Source organism: Epinephelus fuscoguttatus, linkage group LG15 (genome assembly GCF_011397635.1).
Source record: "Epinephelus fuscoguttatus linkage group LG15, E.fuscoguttatus.final_Chr_v1".
NCBI lineage: Eukaryota > Metazoa > Chordata > Actinopteri > Perciformes > Serranidae > Epinephelus > Epinephelus fuscoguttatus.
The window spans coordinates 8,225,122-8,247,713 of record NC_064766.1 but is presented as its reverse complement, the minus strand read 5'-3'; the positions used below and the strand labels follow the sequence as shown (position 1 = coordinate 8,247,713).

Sequence of the window (22,592 nt, the reverse complement as noted above, 5' to 3'; positions counted from 1 at the left end):
TCTTCCAGCTCCAGTGTTTTAATTTGCACTTGTAACAGTAACTGACTGACAGGCCAGTCGGTTTGTTACGCTAACCTCAATATTTGTTCAATGTATTTCATGTCATAGGCTCACACAAATACTCATTTATATCTCATAATTATCAGACTTTGATCCTCTGCCTGACCCTCCCTGTGTCCAAGGCTATTCGTTTATTTTAAAAGGCCTAGGCTATTTTATCACTCTTTATCATTTTTTTTATTGTAATACAAAGTGGTAATCACTGTATGTGAATGCATGAATGGGTCAGACCTGTGCAGCACTGGATTTGAAATGAACTGAAATAAACTGAAGCTTCTGTTTTTCGATTACCTGCTGTTAAACAACATGATCCTCATCCATTTAAAATCAACATCAGTTCTTCTGAGCTCATTTTGGTGAAAGTAACGAAAAAGTAGTGTCATAAGTATTCCTCTACACAGAGAGTACAGTAATACGAGAGAACCATGACAAAGTAACATTACATTTCTGAGCACCAGTTGGAAAGAATTGTACAAAATATAATTTTGTCTGCATACAAAAACTATGCAGTGGTCAACAAAAAACAAACCGCAGTATGAAAAATGTGCAGGTCAAAGATTACAAATGAAGACAAAACAATGTACAATAAAGAACGGTAAGTTGAGACTAATATTAACATAGCAAGATAATGCTTAGCTAACATAAGTTTAACAGCTAAGTAACATTTTAACATACTTGTTTTAACAAATAAATACAAACTGTAAAAAGTATTCATGATTTTTGTGAACTAAATAAATTGTTACTGTTTTGATAAAATGGCATTAGATTTTGAGAAGAGCGCATTATGACTTGTGTAGGACTCGAAACTTAAAGTTTAGGACTTGGGACTTGACTTGGGACTTGAGTGCAACAACTTGTGACGGACTTGTGACTTGCCAAACCACTTGGTCCCACCTCTGTTATAGTATTCTCAAATTTAATGTAGTAGCAATTTATTACATAAAAGGTTGATAAAAGTAAATAGTTCTCAGAGGTTTGAAGCAAAATAAGGTCTTGAAAATATAATCAGTGATTTGAAAGCTGAAGACTGTTTATGAAGTGGCAAAACAAACAAATGACAATAACATGGGGTTAGAGATGTCACTGGACACCATATTTTACCACTGACATCATTTCAGTGTACCTGCCGGTCTAGACCATCACACTGTCCCTCCTTGTCCAGCTGCATCTCAGCAGGCACTTTTCTTGGGAGGAAAAAAAACATTGCTGAGCTGCACACTGGATGACCTCTTTCTTTCTGTCTCTGTGATTGTGTATATCGGGGGATGAAGTAGGAGGATGGCAGGGGGTTGGGGGGGGCAGGATGGTGTGAAAGCCAGGACACTTGATGTAATGGAAACTGTCCCTCTGCAGATGTCCACCTCTGACCGACTAACAACTCCAAACAATGCATTCTTTTATCTCAAATATGTTGTAGGCCTTACAGTGTGCCATTGAGTGAACTGTGTGTGTGTGTGTGTGTGTGTGTGTGTGTGTGTGTGTGTGTGTGTGTGTGTGTGTGGTGTGTGTGTGCATGTTTGTGTTTAAAGTCAGAAGTTCATCTGTAGTGTTAACCAAGTCGAATGGTTATTGCCGTAATAACGTGTGGAGGGTTATTAAGAGGTCAGCTCTCATGTTGCAGAGTCAATGCTACAATCACATGCTTCTTATCATACGCCTAATTTAACTTAATTTCACGAGTAAAATTAGACATTTGTTTTTTGCATGTCTAACAGCTACCAGACCACCAGATCCTCACAGTTGGCAGCTTACTTTCATGATATTTAAATTGAACTTTAAAGCTGCACTGATAGATTAAATGGCATCATGTAATGTGTAAAGTGATGCTTGTAGCAAGAAACCCACAGAAAATTAGCACCCAACTCTGTATTTGCTCTCAGCTCTGTGGAGAGTTTTAGCATTGTATAACTTATTGTTGTGGTTTTATGACCTCATGAACTGCCACACTAATGTTAGCATGCTTGCTAGTCATTGCTAGCGGTTGTGTTAGTACGTCTCCTTCCACAGGATGGACAGTTGTGCAACACTTTGTACAACTCATTGTAAAATTGGCAATTTATAGAGTGGTAACCAGAGTCACCAAAACAACCACCATGTCCTGCACTGATAATGTAGGTCTTACAGAGGACACATCAGGACATGTTAGCATTCATGCTACAAAAGATATGTGGTCAAATGCTTCCCAGACCACCTCAGTAAGTGGTAGTCAACACTCTCACCATAATAACTTTATATAGTGACATTTTGTTATCCTTTTGCGTTGCCCCTGAGTCACAGCGAGAAAAAAAAGGAGGGAGAGATTATGTAAAAAAAAAACAAAAAAAAAACAGGAAAATCCAAGGCACTCTTCTTTAAATGTATAGAAAGCCTTTATTCAAAAAATGGCTGTTTCATTTAGAAAAAGTTAAAACGTGATGAAAGTGGATTACAGCCAGAGATTATGTAACTTTTGAAAAATGTTAACAAAATCTTCACTTATAAAAATATAAATTTAAATCCATGAACAACAAAAGGATCAGTTGATCACTTTAATTCACTGGTATGTTTTGCTACTATAGCCTAAACCAAGATAAATACTGGTGCAGTTTGCTGACATCATGACTCTTCTTCACGTGTGCTACTTGTAGGCTACACTGTGTATATGTACTGTACATGTAAAAAGCTAAAGTTACATTGTCATGGTTTAAAGCAGTGTCAGTTGAGTTTTTTTGGCCACTGCCGTGGGGAATGGAGCTGTACACACATTATATTACAATCCCCCTTTATCTGAGATGAAATATCTGGCTCTTACGCTGCTAAAATACTCCACGGTGCCCACCATCTAGTTGCTAACTTTGTAAGTCTGCTGTGCACGCTTTATCAGAGCTTTTTGCTGAAAATGGATGCTTACAGTGCATCAGCCAAAAACAACCAAGATTAAGGGCTCTAGTTTCCCGACGCAGCGCAGGGTGGCACAGGGTGGTGAACCCCGCGAAGAGCTAGTTTCGAACAGCGCAACCCGAGGCGCGCTCAGTTTGGTAGTTTGGCAGACCGAGGTGCACTGGCTTGGCGCAGTGACAGTTTCGTGCCAAAAGGCTTCGCTGAAGGTGCACTACAAGCTCGCCATCTGAAACCAGGTCTACTGTCAGCACAGGCGGAGCGCAGCCGGTGCAAGCCGAAGTTTGGCTGACCGGCGGACAGTGCGCACACGTCACCAAAACCTCACAGGCAGGTTTCCAGAATATCAGGCACATTAACGATGTAATAAATAGCCACAAAACCACTATTCAATGCAACTATCTGCAATCAGCACATAAATGTATCTCTATATCGACTGTCCCGTCACATCTGATGTCAGATCAAAGGGGACTGGCAACGTTTGGCACGCGTAATGGAAACCCAACCTGATTTGATAAAGCTGCAAATTAATGAGTTCACATCCCTCTCAGCCAACCACAAACAGCCACAGCATCAGATAGGGAGTATATATTCAGCAACTGTCATCTTAGAAAAGTCAAAAGAAAAGAAACAGAGTGAGACTGCGAGAGAGAAAGAGAGAGCGCGTGCACGAGAGAAACGCAACATTGATTTACAATTGTGGTGACCTCCTCCCAGGCTACCTTTGCATCATCAGCCCATGGAGGTCTGCTCGTAGTTCCATATATTCGGACACTGCAAGCTTGGACCTCCTGGACCAAAACATCAGTTTCCTCCTGGGAGAAGTCTGGCCATCTGACGCTGCTGCTCTCTTCTGCCATGGCAAATTGAGTAAACTCTCATTACGCCTTCGTGCGGCGCATTTAAGGGCGAAGAGAGGGGCTCATTTGATTGGTGTGATGTGTGTAAAACCCACTCCACGCCTTCTCTCCTCCCTCTTTCCAACTTGCGCAGGTAGGAGGGACGGAGGTGGGAAAGAGGAGTAGCTGCGCCAGGCGCACAGTGTGCCAAACTTGCAAAATCCGCCTGGCCACACCCAGCTGGCGAAGCGCAAGTGCGCTGCGCCCCCGCCTCACCTGGTCTGCGAAACTAGAGCCCAAAGTGTCAGGCCTTAAAATCAAGACTCTGAGCTGAATAATGCAAACATGCGTTGTAGAGTTAAGGGGATAACTCTCTTTGGGTTCTGTCACTTTGAGCAACTCTTAATTTAGGAGCTAATCTATGAACTTGATTCAATAATATGGTAGTTTATAGTAGTGTAACATGGCACTGTGCATGCACAATGATGCCTTTGGAGAACCGCCTTCCACAGGAAGGTCAGAGGTCATAACCCGGAGATTCTTGCTGAAGGACACTACAGCAGGGTAGTTGACAGCACAGGTCCTTTAAACATCTTAAGTCATCTCCTTCATGCACAGTCTGTTTATTCAGTAACATTTAGACCATCTGTTAAAAGAATCTGTTCAGATAATGAAGCTGAATTTACCTAAGATCACATTCCCGAGTTGTCTAATCAGCTGTGTTTCTATCTGAGGCTTATTTGGCCCCATGACTTCTCTAATGTTATTGGCTGGATGTCAGTCATTATCCAAAACTATGCTAATGTTAGTTATGCAGGCTTTCATTAAAAGTGCACAGGTCTGAAATTGATTTAAGAGTTAACATACACAGGGGAGCTGATTAGCGGCACTTTCCTCTCAGATTCCTGACATGTTTTTGAATGACAGCTCGAATTGCTCCAAGTGCTTCCCTGCCAGTACGGCATGTTTTACAAGAGGATGTGTACATGGCCTCTGTGGCAGAGGCTGATAGCTGTCTGCTGTCAGTCAGCCCAGGCCTGGTTTTTAATTTGTTTATTTGATAGGATCAAGCCAGCGCACAGTATAACATGACTTGTCATTCAGCACGATGCAATCTAAGTTCTGCTGCTCTACTGGCTTTGAATGGGAGCTCTGACTGACAGTGGAACACATTCACAGATTCACAAGACCAGATCTTATCCAGAGAGAGACCATGTATGCAATATCGAAGTTTAGCATCCATGTCTCTGGCTACTTTTTCTGTGTGTGTGTGTGTGTCTCTGTGTTTGGGTGTGTGTGGGCAGGTCACTCATTGGGTTAATCCTACCCCGGGGTCAGACTCTCCTTCCGATAACCTCTCTGACTCCCAATTTTCTCTCCTGTTTTCTTTTCTCTTCTTGTCCTCTGTTCTAAAGAAGCCCCTGTCTGCTTCTTTTCTCATCTGCTGTCCCTCCCTTCCTCTGCTCACCCTCCCCCTCTGTTCCCATGCTAAAGATGAATTGGTCAAAAAAAAGCCTTTAATAAGTATACTTAAAGATTATATACTAGGGCCACTACACCTAATAATGATCACAAAGATGACAGGGATATAATGATGATGGTTAACATTGCTCCTACTGATGTTTCTGCCAGTCATTACAACCTAAATCATCAGAATAAATGTTAGCAAAGTATGTTTCTGCAAACAGTTGTGCATTTAATATATTCAATTTGTCAGTTATTTTCTTTATGTTTCAAGCTTTAATTTTATGTTGTGACAACACTGTGAAAGGTATACTGTGGCGGACTGTCAGCTACTGTTTGTAAACACGCTCGCCTGCGAAAGATACATTCTTGTTTGGCAATTCGCGTCACTATATTTGCATCTTTTTCTGCACTTCGCCACCGTAAAGCACACTCCTCCTTCTTTCTCGCCAGAGTCCTCTGCTCTGTTGCATTGGTTGTATGTATGTATTGGTTGTTCCAAGATTTAGTCACATTTCAGTGAATCAAAGGATATTACAGTTCCTGATACGCCAATGGAAACTAATGTGGCACGCAGGTCATCCACCTGTACAATGACTGGCAGGATGCTAGTTTGGGTGGTGCCCATTTCTTTTCCATCTTGTCCATGATGTTTGTTGATGTTTACATTTAAAACCGTGACCTGGCTAGCTAGCAGCTAGGTAGATAGAAATCAGCAGGGGAGTAGTTTACAGACTGGTAGAGTTGATTTCCTCATCCCAATGAGCATCCACGTCTATGTCGTAAAAAAAACCTTTGCCTTTCCTCCTGCCTATTATAGTCATGTCATCACCACCCCCTCCTTGTAATACCAGTTTATCTATCTTACATGAAATCAAAATTACATCACATAAGAAATGCTGACATAATACGTATGAAGCACACAAATGTAACATACATGTGATTTGCAGAAACATACATTTTCTACTGGCAACTGGGCTGGATTCTACTACTCATGACAACAAAAGGTGTGACAGTCAGGCTTTAGTGGCTCCATTCATTAAATTCACACAGACTGTTATGTTTTGGCCCTAATGATTGGTTGTTTGTACTTCATAAGCAGAGAACTGATGAGGACTGATAGATTGTAATTCACATCCAGGCCACACCGCCCCTTTGCCTGCAGGTAGTCCCTTTGTCTTCGCAGAGGTTGGAGGTTGAGCTAGAGGTTAAAAGAGTGTGTGACTGTGTGTGTGTGTGTGTGTGTGTGTGTGTGTGTGCATCATTTCTGACATTCCAGGAATTTTTCTGTCTCCCACCTGCCGTCCTGGACACAAAGGGGATTCAATCAGAAAGACAGGTCCTGTCCCACTCATGCAATCACCACTGAACCTTAACTGTGTGCAGAGAGCACAGCTAGAAAGTGCTGCTGCCCCTCAGTGATGTAGATGTAAATTACAAGTTGGGGGAAGCTAAGATCTCCATGTATGTAAATACAAAAATGTATGATACTTTGTTAGTTTTTCCTAACAAAGCTTTCCTAACTAAGTTATGAATGAATAATTTACGTTAGTGGAAAAAAAAAAAGGGAGAAAAGTTGAGTTAAGTTGCTACGCCATCCACTACACCCATGCTTTCCACAGATTTTCTCAGATTCTTCTTTCTGTTACTGGGCAAGTTCAGAAATTTAAATTTGGGGCTTTATATTCCTGATATCTGTCTAACTTGATCACACCGAGATCACAGCCACACATTTTTAGTACCTTCCTGAAGCAGTTTGGTTAAGAAAGCAGCCACCTCTATTATGAATAAATGAGTTTATTCTGGTTTTGGCGGAGGTACTGGCTAAATAGTCATGTTATTGATGCTTATCAGTGGCTTTCTTAGCAGAAGTAGACTAAATGTGGATCATGACTCACCAGTCCATATGATGGTAGTTTGGTTTTCAGTGTCTGAACAGCCTTTCTTGGCTGTTCCTTCTAATAAGAGTTTATAAATCCACACCCAACATTTCCTGAGTGAACATGGCCTAGAAATATGAAATAAAAACACATCGTAGGAGGAGTGGAAGAGGAGGGGAGGAAAGGAGGGAGGGGGAAGTGCATGAGAAAAACAGCTTTACAACACAGGCTTCATTGACCACTTTCCTAGTGGCTATAGTGTGTGTGAGTGTCTGAAAATGTGTGGAATACCGTTACCTGAGAACAGCTCCTCTCTGTTGACCTCGACAGCCCACCCACACTCATTTCTGCTTTGGGGTTGGTTAAGAGGACGTGTCAATCAAACCTACTGGGGAATGGTAAAATATACAGTTTACAGTCACACATATACACAAAAGAAAAACAATACAAAAGCCCCTTTGAGTGGCACAGATGATCCCATGCTTGTTTGACAGAATCAGTAAAATATCTAAAGACGTAGTCAAATGCATAAATTTAGCTAAATGAATTAATTAGTCATTAAAAGCTAAAACTTAAAACAACATTGTTAGCATCTGTAGTGCCCAATAAATGAGTTCTTGTATTGTTCTGGCACCAAAACACTGGCCACTGAGCCAAAACCTCTTTCGCTCTAATTGGCAGAGTGGACCAACTCGTACACTCAAACGCACACGTAGGACTTGCAAACACACAAAAACAGAAGTGAGTTCACTCTTATGTGACAGCTTTGAATTGGACAGCTAGTCAGACTGTTACAGAAATTTGAGCTTTGTTGTGGCTCAAACACTGACATCAATAGAAAATTTCAGTCTCGTTTTAAACTGGAGCATCTGCAGATTAACTCCATACCCAGAATGTTGTGACCCACTAAAGTTAGGTAATATACATGATGAATAAATCCCCTTTTTTATCTTCTCCCTCCATCTTGACTTAAAGGGGACACTGAGGGACAATTCCACTGCACCGCACAGCTCTCCATGGTTGTTGTGATTTGGTCATTTTCACTTAACATTTGTGCTGTAGCCTACAAACTAAGTAATACTGTTGAAAGTCCAGTTTAATAGTACAATAGTTTAATTGTACAATAGTACAAAGATTTATTTCTGCATTTTAGTCATTGCAAATACATTCATCCTCATTATTACATTGTTGTTACATTGTTACATTGTTGTATATTCCACATAGAGTTCCTGTTAATTCCTCTTAAACACAAATATATTTGTACACCAAACCATTTATACTTTTAATTAGCTGAGCTGTGACACAACCTTTTCACCATGTGACACAGATGCATCATTTCAGACAAATTTTTATTCAATATCAATGTTTAGAATAAAAAACTATGTGATGTGATGTGATGTGATGTGATGTGATGTGATGTGATGTGCATATCCTGACTCAGTTCAAACCATGGGCTGGTTGGTTTGAGCTATTCTCCACTCAAGTCTTCATGCATTACTGTTTATGACCACTAGGTGGTACCAGAGTGTAAGGCTTTGGTACAGGTTCTCCTTTTATTGCCCTGTGTTTATGTGTCCACCTAATTGTGTCTTCTCTGTTGTGCTGATTTTGCATCAGACAGTATGAGGTTTTTCCCAATAATAATGTAAAGTATAACTGAAGTATAACACAGCTGATTAAAATATAATGTAGTCTGACACATAATGTCATATGGACACATTTCAGCTGGTCCTGTGGTTTCCCCTCTGTCTCCTGAAGCCACTTAAATTGTTATTTATGTGAATAAATTCATGGGATCTCTGTGCGATTGGCTGTGACAGTAAACCAATTAGAGTTTATTGTTGGGGCGGTTGCTAGGTAGAGCAGGAAGTGAGAGAGAGGTGAAGGGTGAAGGGGTTACTCTTCCTGGAATCCAGAGGCCCTAAACGGGGTCACCATGTATAGAAAAAAGAGGGTCTGAAAACACACATAGAATGTGGCAGCTTTTCATCAGCTTTTAAACATGAAAGTGGCCACTTTGTTTTTGTTATTTGTTTACACCATAATGCCAAATAGAGGCTGTGTTAATGATCACTAATATCCTTTAATTTTATTCATACCCTTGAACATGGCCATTGGTCCTTGTTTAGTAGGTAATGACTTTGTGACCTTCTATACATTCTACCACTGCTTAGAAACAATAGCCTAACATCCAAAGCACTACTCATGAATTAATTACTGCTGGTCAATTGTTTTATATTATTTAAACATTACAAGGTTTTGCAATGATTTACTTTTACTTTATCTTGTTATTGTGACAAAATGTGACAGCATGACGTTACATAAACACCTTAAAACAACTTCATGTTGACTTTTGGTTTCACACAGGACAAGCGTACTTGGCTCCTGGGTCAAAGTCCTGTGTTAGTTTGACTTGTCCACCATCTGAACCTCCTTCATAAGTGGACTTTGTTGCTCTTTATACTACATGACCTGACTTTCTCGTTTGCTCCCATCCTACCATGGAGGACAGTCTATGAGTATTTTTCATGTCAAGTCAACAAGCCATGCCAGTATTGCATTATAAACCATTTATGGGCCGACTCCTGAGAGTCCACCTCCAGGCCCATCCTACAGTGCATAGGTCCCATGGTCACAGCCTCCTGGCTCACAATCACGCGGGTTATATGAAAATACAGTGCATTACTTTTCATAGGTGTACGAACAGTGAATGAGAACAGCCTGACCTACCCAGCAGAAAGACAAAGTTAGCAACTGGCTGGTGAGCATGGTTAAGCACTGAGCTGTTAAAGAGTCAGATATTCTTCTTAGAAGGTGTTGGAGACCAAAAAAGAGATAAAAGGAGGATAAATATTGGAATTTCAATCATCAAGTAGCCCAACACTCAAAAATGAATGCAAGTATTGCCTCATGTCTGCTGGATGTTTTAACTGGACACTGTGTGCTCACAAGCTTGTCATATCAGTCGATAGTCAGAATAGACCCCCTTAGATCAAAAATCAAAATAGATTCAAAATCCATAAAAGGTCCAAGAGCAGGGTCAGTGGTTGGTAGGAAATTGGAGGGCTATGATCTATCTGTGTGTGTGTGTGTGTGTCTGTTGGTATAACATACCAGGTCTCACTGTGATGCAGTGTCAAAGTTGCCCCCAATCTCTGATCCTGAACTATTCCAACCCATCCTCACCCCCACTCCATCACCCTTTTATCCTTGGGTAATCCATGACTAATCAAGCCTCTCCCCCTAGGGGGTCGCCTCCCTCACCCTCTCTCTAAATCTTAAACCTATCATCTGGTCCATTAGAGACCACCCTATCCTTTTCCACCCACAACTGTTCCTGTGTTAGTGTTCTCACCAGCATTGCTCCCAGAGAGTGATCAGATTTATCCAGATAGTACCCACAACTGCCTCCCCCCAGGTAAGGCAGTTACTGGGAGGGAAAGAACAATGGAGTGAGGAGTTATGAGCATCTCTGATATCATGGGATGCACGTTTTTAGATTTATCTTAATTTGTGATGGGCATATATTGAGATTATGAACAATCCAATCAACAAGTCCTGATAATTTTCCACAGAGCTTAGACACAAGCAAAACACAAACAATGTGTGTTCAGTCAACAAGCTTTCAGCTGAGAAAACTGGGCCATGGCTGATCTTTTTTTCTGTCAACAGCCAATCAGATTTCCTCTTGCACACTCTCGGAAAATACCAACCCAATGACCGAGTCAATCGCTGTGTGAATAGCGTGTTATACGTGCATTGTGTGATGCTCTGATTGCATCTCTGTGGTGGTTACTAGGGATTTGAAACAGCAAGTCAAGAACTTTTGATGCTGTGTGGGATTGGCTGTACTATTTTTACTTTAATGAGTGACATTAACTCTTTAGTTTTAAATAGAAATAGATGTTATCCATTTTATGTAGTGATGGATATAACAAATCTACCCAAACATTTTTTATGTATTATTTTGTGTAGTCTTTTTCTATAAAGCTGCAGTCTTTAAATGGCTGAGGTCTTGTTCATCTCGGTTGCTATCAGGGTAGTCTCTATATACAGACTCTACATTCAGTGAATGTAGAGTCAGGCAAACCCTGGAGATCTTGCCTCCGGAAGAAGAGCAGAAGAGCCCTGGTTTCCAGTGCTAGGCGGTTTGTAGTCCGCGTGATATTGACCAATCACGTTTGAGCCAGCTGCAGTTGTTGCCAGGTTAAACGGTCCGTGCGGTGAACTAACGAGGCGGAACATAATTGGCGTCACTGCAAACTCTGAATCCATCGCAATGGTTCAGCATATTTACTTATATATAAACGGAAGTCAGAAACGGAATTTCGCCTCCTCCGCCCAAATCAAACCGGAATGCCAAAAAATCGGGGGTCTACCCCCAGAGGCTGTATCGCCGTCAGACGCCGAATACAGCCAATGGGTTCCGAGAATGCTATCAGGGAAAGGCAAACACTGGTAATAAGCTCTTCAGCTGTCCAGACATTAGCAGTGACTAGCAGGTTCTTCAGAATTATATCGGAGAATATATACTTGCAGTGCCAGTGTGTTACTCAGTTAGCAGAGTTTAGGTTTTATTATTATTGCTGAATGTATACAAAGACAAGAGAAGGCTCATCACATTTTTTTCTTCTTAGCTTCACCTGCTCCAATTTCCCCACCTAAGAGTGATTTTGATTATCAGCCGCAACAATGTCGTAATGGCTGGTAGGCCTATTGTTTTCCTTGTGAGTCTGTATGTGTCACCATGGCACAGTGTGGTCCTGGTGAAACCTGTTGTAATGGGCATTACCACATTAGTCAGTACATTGACAAGACTGCACCTTGGTCAGTTGCGTTGTTATTGCATTGACAAAAGTCTGTCCACAGACACACAGACAGTCAGAGTTTAAAGATAGGTGTGGTGAGCAGGTGAGTTGGAAGTAGGGGGTGGGAGGTAAGGAAGGGACCAAGCTGCATTGATCAGTTGTGGTCACTAGGGGACAGACAGACATCAAAACAAGCATAGTTAAATGAACACAGTTAGTATACAGTTACCACATGTTGTTTCCTATATTTGGTTCAGGTTGCATTTTGATCCCCAACCAAACTTAACTTTAAGTGGAAGAGGAAGCAGACTTCTTTATTCAGACATCATACCACCAGAGTTTTCCTCAAGAGGAGTATTATTATAATTGAATCACATCAAAATGTGCTTAGTGTGACCACGCCCCTCATCAGCCTGAACAAACACCTCCACCCAGTTATCCTCAGCAGCACTCCATCCTTCATCCTCCTCCACAATATGACAGAACAGGCATCCCTTTGTCATCACCAATATGGGGCCTCTCACTCTCTCTGCCTGATCAGTGAGCTGCAGCAGAGAGAAAGCCCACACTTTATAAATGCTTCCATTCAACCTTTTGTGTTTAGTTTTTGTTTTTGATCTTAATTTTAGGCAGGTGACTTTCTTTAAGCTAATTCTTAGAGTTAAACCTTATAATTGGTGAACATCATCAAACCTCAGCTTAGCAATGATCACACTGATTTTAGAGCTAATTACAGTGGCTGTCAGTTGTCATCACAGTTTGTTAAGAGCACAGTGACTGGCTCCTGTGTGAGTCTGTGAACAGGACAGTCTGTTGTTACTTGTCTTGGGTGAGAAAGTTTTTTTTATTTTTTTTTAACCTGGATCCTATTTTCCTGTGTTTTTGTGTCTGTGGGACTACTGGTTACAACAGTTTTTTAAAGTGGTCCAGTATTGAGCGAGACAGTGGCAGCTGCAGTGGCGAAACAGGGTGCAATGTAATTGTTTACAGGCAATAGCGCACCGTCAATGTACATCTATTCAAAGTGCTTGTCTTTGCCACTGACAGGCTCAGATTGTTATTATAAGTGTCTGACAACAGTACAGAAAATACCTTACAGAGAAATGAAACATTCTTCCTTACCCTTTGCTAATTTCATCTGTTTGTTAATGTGTGTAACCAAGTCTTGTCCAAGAGGAAGTCTCGCTCTGAAATCTCGCTGACTTTTCTACATTGTCAAAATCAGCGTAATATTCAGCCATGACACTGAAAATCTTTTAGACAAAACTAAGATGGGCTTTTTGTACTCTAACACAATAAACCTTTCCCCAGCACTCCTCTCTCCAACTCCTACATTTCCATCAGTTTTTTTTAAAATTATCTTTTGTTTTTTGGGTTTTTTGCAGCAGCAGCAGCAGCAGCAATCACACTTCTTGTAGAGCAAGACATAATTACATAAGATAACAAACAGACCAGCGAAAAGTAAGGAAAAACATTTATTTTCTCAATAGGGTCTTTTCCGTAATGTTGTCAGACACTTCTAATAACAAGCACTTTTAGTGGTCATAGATTATTGGTGCACAGTTGCCCATAGGAATTATACTGCAGCCTGTTTTACAGCTGCTGCTGCGCCTGCAGCACTCTCTCTACATACTGGACTAGTTTAAAAAATTGTTGTGTCCATTAGTCACTTAGATTGAAAAACATGGGAAAATAGAATCTAGGTAGAAAAATTAATTAATAAAAATTAAAATTAATATTCATTCATTCATTCATCTTCTAACCGCTTCATCCTCTTGAGGGTCGCGGGGGGGCTGGAGCCTATCCCAGCTGACATCGGGCGAGAGGCAGGGTACACCCTGGACAGGTTGCCAGACTATCGCAGGGCTGACACATAGAGACAAACAACCATTCACGCTCACATTCACACCTATGGACAATTTAGAGTTACCAATTAACCTAGTCCCCAATCTGCATGTCTTTGGACTGTGGGAGGAAGCCGGAGTGCCCGGAGAGAACCCACGCTGACACGGGGAGAACATGCAAACTCTGCACAGAAGGGCTCCCACGCCCGGGATCGAACCGGCAACCCTCTTGCTGTGAGGCGAGAGTGCTAACCACCACACCATCGTGCCGCCCTAAAATTAATATTAATAGTAAAATTACAGAGCAGTAAATCACTTGTTTATGGAACATGGTAAGCATAATTCCACTTCCAATCTCTAAACTTCAGTCTCCTGTTGTGCACTGTATGGCCATTTGGTTAATACAAATAAACAACTTATTTTCTTAGTTTAGCTTCTTAAATATTATTTCTCTCCCACACTATTCTAAAAGTACTGTGTAGCTGAAAAAGTAATAAGTCCCATGAGAAATGAGGGAAAACTCTTGCCCCAGTGCCCTTATGAAGTAATCTCCCTGCCTGCACAGTGTTCTCAGGACTCATTGAGGTTTTAAATCAATCAATCAATCAATCAATCAATTTTATTTATAAAGCCCAATATCACAAATCACAATTTGCCTCACAGGGCTTTACAGCATACGACATCCCTCTGTCCTTAAGACCCTCACAGCGGATAAGGAAAAACTCCCCAAAAAACCCCCTTAAACGGGGAAAAAAAAAACGGTAGAAACCTCAGGAAGAGCAACTGAGGAGGGATCCCTCTTCCAGGACGGACAGACGTGCAATAGATGTCGTACAGAACAGATCAACATGATAAATTAACAGTAATCCATATGACACAGGGAGAGAGAGAGAGAGAGAGAGAGAGAGAGAGAGAGAGAGAGAGAGTGGTATTTCATTTTATTTTTGACTTTAGTTAATGTACTTGAGGTGCTTTCCTTTTATACATTTCTGCTGTATTAGCTGGTAAACACCTAATAGCAGCATTGTGAATGATGCACCTCATCATTAATTGGTGTGTGCCTGTGTATTAGACTTGACATGCTGTACATGTGGCATGAGGGGTGGACAAGGAGACCATAAGTGCAACCCAGAGAACATACACACACACACACACACACACACACACACAGATGAGAAAAGAAGGAGGAGGAGGAGGAGGAGGAGGAGGAGGAGAATGAAGAGGAGGGGGAGGAGGGAGTAGTGAACTAACTAACTCTCTAATCTGCCTGTCTGAGAAAAAAAGGGAGAGAAAATCAAGTCTGCAGTGTTGTGAAGTGCCAGAGGAGGGGGAGTCAGTAATTACACAGGGGGGGAGGAGGAGGAGAAGAGGGAAAAAAGAGAGAGATGTCAGGGAGTTACAAACAGAGCAAGAGACAGAGACGGACGGAGAAAGGGAGGACGTGACGAGAGAGGAGAAGAAAAGCAAGGAGAAGGACCAGAGAGGACAGGAAGAAGCTGAGAGTTCGTTACTTGAATATTTCTTGCACCACTGGAACTCCTGGACTACTGAGATTTACTTTGACACACTGCAGGACCCTGCATGTGCATCCTCTCATTGCTGGAGACTTAGCATTGCCCTGCCTGTACGTCTGCACGTCTGCTGCACGTGTAGTTTTTGGTAGCTGCAGATAATAGGATCGGCGTGTTTGTGCATACATACAAGACATAGTCAGAGGATGGGAGCCCTTCGCCTCTGTCTTGCTCTCTTCTTCCTCTTCTCTTCTCCTGTGCAAGCCCAGTGGTGGCGTTTCGCGTGGCTGAGCCCTAAAACCAGCACCAGATCTCCTCCTACCTCCATTCCTCCCTCCATCACTGCTCCATCCATCACCTCGTTGGGCCTTTCTGACACCCCAGGGACAACACAGTGGGTGACAGAGAAAGCTCTAGAGGGTAGCACTCAGATAGAGGGGTCTGTGCTGGCTCCCACACCCAGCCCAGGAGTGTCAATCTTTGGCCACAGCACTGCAGAACCCGGGACGTTACGTCCAGAGAAGAACGCAGCTGGAGATGGCAAAGCCAAGGCCCAGTACAAACCACTAAAACACTGGAAGAGTGGTGAGTGTTAATATGGATGTTGAAGAGGAGGGCCAATTAAATTATAATAGTTACATTCTCCCATTGACAGAATTCTAGCTCTAGAGTGAGTTGCAAATGTTTCATATTTAGTATTACAGATTAGAGAGGTTAGATTCCCACAGCAGTTTAATGAGTAGTTTCAAACCTATAGGCTTGTAACCCTTTAAAAAGAAGCAATGTGTACATGTCATCTCTCATGTGAAGCGGGATGTATATTTCTGCACTGAATTTTGCCGTACCTGTGGCATTGACTCTGCATAGATGCACACCCTACACTGTAGCCTGACGTGCACAGATCTCCTGTATATTTTTGTAAACTGAAAACCATTTTCCTCAGTGGAAACAAAGTTTGTATTTACTTTAACTCACATAGAAGAAACAATGAATTGTAAAGACAATAAAGCCCACACAGAATAGTATTTTTAGGCTTGTGTCTGATTTATTCTGGCTTCAGAAGTCCACAAGCCACTGGGCTAAATTAATGCCACAGGAAATGTCGTAGGCTTATGCTAATGTGATCAGCATGTTGTATATGTGGGGAAATCGTGTTTAGTAGGCTATGGGACAGTTGTTTTGTCTGTGAACCTTGTGAGTTATAATTAAGCTGAGATTTGTAATGTTACCTTTATTGATGCTGTTGCGGTTAGGCTGATTTCTGCAGTGTATAATATTACTGTATATGCTTATGCTAATAATGTGAGCATGCTGTATATAAAGATAATGCATGTCTGGGAAAAGAAAAATTGTTTTGTCTGTGAACCTTGTGAGTTATAATGGAGCCGTTTTTTATACTTTTGTTTAATAGCTGCTATTAAGCCATGTTTTATGTATGTTTTAGGTGTGTTAGTTGAATCAATCAAACTTCATTTCACCGAAACACAAAACAGCATCATAGAAACCCTGACCAGTGTTTTAGAGGTGTAACTGCCTGTTGCTGCTGGGAACAGTGTTGATGATTGTGAACCAAGGCAGAAAAGTTGCAGGTGGTTAAACCAAAACAATGAGCTAAAAGATGCTAAAATGCTCTATAGAGCCGAGAGGAACTGCAGAATCAGGTGATATTTCTCTGTGGTTTTATGACTACAAGCAACCTCAAATACAGTACAGTGATTTAATCTATTGTTATTGTGAAAATATCAATTAGTGCACCTTTTACACAAGATGCCGTCAACTCACAAACTGCAAGTATTCAACTGTAAATGCCCACAACACAAAGAGCAACTGTTAACACTGAGTATCAGTAAAGAAAATAGTGCAGAGTGTGTGGGGATTACACCCATGTTAACACATGATTTAAGGAAAACTGTTTGAGAAGACAGAACTCAGTATAACTGAGCCTTCATATTGACTAACTTAAGATTGTTAGTCTGTGGTTCAGTAGTTAATGATGATGGGTTAGTTGTTCAGTTTTTTGTTAAATCACATCTGATGTCTTAAACGTTCTTTCATACCCCAGTGTTGGCTACAGTATGTCTCACAAATCAGAACAGAAGCCCTAGTTGTTATTCTTTCTGTAGCATGCTGGTATGTGACACAGTTGTACCCTGATGTGCTTTGCGTTAAATCTTTTAGAGTCTGAAAAATCCAGAGGGAGTGGGCCAAACAGCAGGAAGCTTTTGTGTGGCACAGCGGGGTCAAGGTGGGTTTAAAAGGTTATACGTGGCAACGATGTGGGGGTTGTTAATATTGGTTTTATAAGCCTTTGCAAGCTGATCAAGCATCCATGTGGCCAACATGACGGGGATTAGGTTCAGGAGGAGGGAGTTAGAGAGGAAAAATGTGACATGATCAGATGACTGGCAGACTTTGATTTGATGACTGAGGACATTAATGCGATGACTAATGACTAAATGACTGATATACTATTTAAATGGCTGACTGACATGTAACCCTCTTATTGATATTCTGCTTAAATAACAAATGAACAATTAAAATATTTACTCAAGTGTTTATAGGAGTCTTTAATCAATCAATCAATAAAGTAATTAATAAATCATAAAAAAAATATAATCAGAAATAGGATATGTTTGTGTAAGCCATTTGTGTAAAATGTAAATTACGTAAAAGTTTTTACTCTGAAATCCATAACACATGATGTCATTAGATTGGATTTGACAACATACTTTCCTGGTGTTGTTACTCATTCGTATAGGCCTGTGTGTGTGTGTGTGTGTGTGTGTGTGTGTGTGTGTGTGTGTGTGTGTGTGCGTGTGTGTGTTTATCTTCAAACTAAAGCTGAAACGTTACACTTTACTTATTTACTTATTTACTTATTTTATTTTCGTTATATTCAACTCTATATTTCTACTCCCCCTCAGTTAACAGGGAAAAAATGCAGGAGTTACTCCACCACACTTATTCTATTTGATCACTATAGTTACAATTTGCATTTCAAAATAAGATTTTACACATTTTCAGGGGTGTTATAACCTGATTACCTGGGGCCCCAATGGGAGGGGGGACCTTGAAAAGCCTTGAATAAAAAGTTTTGATTTTATTTGCAATTTTTTATTTATAAGTAATTATCTCTCCATCCATCCATTTTCTAACTGCTTATCCTCTTGGGGGTCGCGGGGGGAGGCTGGGGCCTATCCTAGCTGACACTGGGCAAGAGGCAGGTTACACCCTGGACAGGTCGCCAGACCATCGCAGGGCTGACACATAGAGAAAGACAACCATTCACACCTTTGGGTAGAGTCAACCTGCATGTCTTTGGACTGTGGGAGGAAGCCGGACTACCAGGAGAAAACCCATGCTGACACTGGGAGAACATGCAAACTCCGCACAGGGGGGCTCCCGCACCGGGGACCTGGGACTGCACCCGGGATCGAACCAGGAACCCTCTTGCTGTGAGGCAACAGTGCTAACCACCACACCACCAAAGAAAGACTAAACTTCGTATAAAAATGGCCCTTCTCACCCCTTAAAGGGCCAAAATGGTTTAGTCTGTCCCTGCACTAGGATTTGTCTCTAAACTCAGCTAGAGCTGAGTGAGTGACTGCTTAAACTGCATGGAGCACCAACATACACTGTCAAGTCTTTCACTAAGAAAGGGAAATCAGGGTTCCCAAAAAAGAAGAAAGGAAAAGAAAGCAGACTGGATTTGTAACCAAAAAAAAAAAAAAAAAAGAAAAAAAAAAGATGCTTGACAAAGAAAATGAGACCCTAACCCTGCTTATGCATAGGGCCCAGAATTTGGTGCTACAACCCTGCACGTTTTACATATTTTACATACACATTTTCAATCATAAATCTCTTATAGATTAAAATATGCTTTGTTAATAAAAATGACCTTTGTGCATTTACTTACACTACATTTAATACCTTCATTCTTCAGAGTAAAATTTGAACTTTCGCTTGAAATGATGCATTTTAACAAATGTTGGTATTTTTATTATTTTACATAAAACTGTGTCACTCAATTTTTCAGCCACTCTGGCAACAAGCTGGACATGCTACATTGACATATTATTGACATCTCATGAAGTTGTTACGTCTGCTAGCAAACCCATTTACACATCTATCAGACCTCCACTTTTGTCTCTGGTCTGATCTCCAACATTTCCTCAGGGAAATATTTGGCTCCTGAGCTGTTAAATTATCTCTTATATTCACCAGTTGTTAATGTAATCTTTCTGTTGTTTGGTGCTGCTGTTTAAGCTACTTTTGGTTCATCAGATTTTGCACAGCCTCCTGCTGCTTAACATTTGTTCTAACATAGATTTTTGTATGCCAAAAAACAGAGAAAACAGCATGTTAAAAAAGCAGTTTCCTTCAAATCATAGCTAAAAACCTAACAATACAAAACTCAACAAAGATAGAACAAACAAAGATAGATTAATTAGTTAAGTTAGTTAAGTTATTATTAAATTGTAAATTGTTTGTCGCATTGATTTCTACGCTAATTATTATCAAATGGTTTTTATTTATGGTCTTTTGTTTTAAATATTAGGTTTTGGACAGGAAATGAAGGCATATTATGCTATCCCTCTGTTACACAGTTAACCCCTTTAGCCAAAAAACTTAAAAGCATTTTTTGTTAAATGTTGACAAGCTGAGTCCACAAGGTCCAGAAAGTCAAGACAATGAGCTAAAAGAGGCTCAAAGTGTTAGCATTTTATTGAATGCTTTGTAGATTTTTTTTCCACAAAACTTTAACATTAAATTTGATAATGATGTAAAAAAAAATATATCATATTGTCCCTAAGACTGCTGAGATTTCCAGTCTTCTGCCCTTTCTCACTAACCCATGATGTGTTGGACCCGTGGTCCTTCTGTATCTTGAAATGGCTGCTGTCCAAGTCATGACTGGTACTCACCATCAGGTCACTGCTGCCAAGTCAGTCTCAGACGAGATTTCAACAGCAGTGTCGGCCAGCAGTTTCAAATGTATTTCTCACAGTACAGAAATAAGAAGTTACAGCACGCTGCTTGCAGCATGAGCTCTCTCAGAGCAGTCTGTTCCTTTCAGTCATTACAGGGCACTGAGGGCTTCACATCTGGCCTGGAGGTGTGACAGCTTGGGTGTGTTTGTGTGTGTGTATTTTGTTTGCACATCTTGAATGCCCACCTGTTTGCAGCAATAAACATTTAAATAGTGAGAGCTTCATTTGTAGTGGTGTGAGTGGTGCACAGAAGCACACCCTCACACACACACTCCTTAAACCCTCTAATCAGGTATGTTTCCAGTTGGTCAGGCTGATGAATTAGAGACCCCCAGATGTTTGCCTGTCTGGTCTGGGCTTTGTGTGTGTTCATGTGGGTGAGATCTGTACTTGATGTGTGTGCAACATATGCAAATACATTTCTATTAGTGTATGTGAGTGTGTGTGTGTGCATGACAGATATAGGTAGCAGGGGTGATCCTGGCTGGAATGCTGAGGTGAGAGTTAGTCACCACGGGAGACAGACTCCACAGTGGGGGGAATCAAGGGAATGTGAAGCCATCTCTTCACATACACACTAAATACTCTAATTGCCTTTCATTGTGTGTGCATTTCTGTTTTGGAGGATTATGTCCATGTGAGGGAGAGCAGCGAGGCGTGGGCAGAGATCAAATCAAGGCAAATTAAAGACATGTCAAGATGATTCTGGCACATCCCTTTTTTACTCTAATGTGTTGTGTGAACCAGCAACACACAGGTAATAGACAAAGGAAACCAGTTTGAACTGGGGATCAGAAATCTGCCAGAACAGCTTCTGTGCATCTTGGTTTCTGTTGAGTAATCCCACTGACAAGAAAAACAAGTTCCCACTCATTATTCCTTCTTTGTTTCCATTTACACACATTTACATTGTCTCTGTCTCTGTCAGAGCGAGGCTCAGGAGGTCATCTGGACCTGATGGAGTTAATCGGCGTCCCCCTCCCACCCTCTGTCTCATTCACTCCTGGCTATGAGGGTTTACCAGCCTACAACTTCGGGCCCGAAGCCAACATCGGACGGCTCACCAAGGCCTTTGTGCCAGGGTCATTCTACAGGGACTTTGCCATCATTGTCACGGTAACACGAGAGAATTAAACCCTTCAACCTTTGTTGTTGTTGGGTTACTTAAAGTCGTCACCAGGGTCAAGAGACAACAGAAAATTCGAACTAAGTATACTATAGTAAAGTAGTAAAGTACTGCATACGGCATGGCTTTTATTCTATGTTGAAGAACAATCTTTGTGGCCAGCTGAGGTCATGTTATGTCTCCACCTTGTAGAATTTTGATGATAATGCACCACTTCATGCCCAGGTCCTGTATTTTCTCTATTCCCTGATATTTGTACTTTTACCTTCTTCATGGATGGATCATTGAATGGGCCTACTGGCTCAGACCCAGGGGCCCAAAGTCTTAGGCCCCCGACCTTCATCCTTAAAATGTCACTTGAAGACACGATTGCTGACAAGGAAGAAACTCAAAATGATCTCTCAGAAACACAAAACGACTAGAAAATGACACAAAAACACAACAAAGAGATTCAAAACAGCTGCAAACAGACACACAGAGACTTGTCTGTGCCCAGGGGCCTATTGTCTGATAATCCACCCTCAGTTTCCTCCTCTATTTTTTATTTCCTTAACTTATGATGCATGTCATTATTATTGGTAGAAAGATGCAAAGACAATAAGCTTTAGTGACCTCTGATGTTACTGCCTCGTATTTACTTTAGGTGCGTCCAGCCAGTCAGAAAGGAGGCGTGTTGTTCGCCATCACAGATGCCCTTCAGAAGGTGGTGAAGCTGGGTTTGGCTCTCACTCCGGTGCGTGGTGGCCTCCAGAGCATCTTACTGTACTACACTGACAAAGAGCAGGCGTCCCACAGCCACAAAGCTGCTTCCTTCAGTGTCCCAGATATGACCGATCAGTGGACGCGATTCACGGTGAGCATTGCGTACTGCATGTGTTATATGATAAAGTACAGGCTCAAAGGGACATAATCAGCTGATACAGACATTTTAGTAGATATCTTTATTATTGTTTGTTTTTGCACATTTTCTTTACTGACTTACATGTATATTTTGTGCTCCTCTCCTTTAATAGTTACTTTATTGTTGTAAAGTGCCGTATAAATGCATGTATTTATTTATTATTACATTATACATACAAAGGGAATATCTCTCCAGGAAAGGAACATGCCTTTGTTGTGAATGAATATACACAAATAAAGGCATCAAATCAAATTGAATCCTTGCAACAACAAAAAATATAAAAGCAAAAGC

The 22,592-nt window shown here is 41.2% G+C and overlaps 1 protein-coding gene across 5 annotated transcripts in view; it reads left to right on the top strand.

The window, feature by feature from the left end:
- col15a1b (collagen, type XV, alpha 1b) overlaps window positions 1–22,592 on the top strand; it is a 68,107-nt gene that overhangs the window by 10,001 nt on the left and 35,514 nt on the right. For 4 of the 5 annotated variants that reach the window (XM_049597660.1, XM_049597661.1, XM_049597662.1 and 1 more), the window contains exons 1-3: window positions 15,190–15,868; window positions 21,203–21,390; window positions 22,044–22,253. In XM_049597660.1, the coding sequence (XP_049453617.1) occupies window positions 15,490–15,868; window positions 21,203–21,390; window positions 22,044–22,253 (777 nt within the window). In that variant the 5' untranslated portion in view covers window positions 15,190–15,489. Of the gene's footprint in view, window positions 1–15,189; window positions 15,869–21,202; window positions 21,391–22,043; window positions 22,254–22,592 lie in introns of those variants that run through there. The other variant, XM_049597663.1, reaches the window with a different exon arrangement.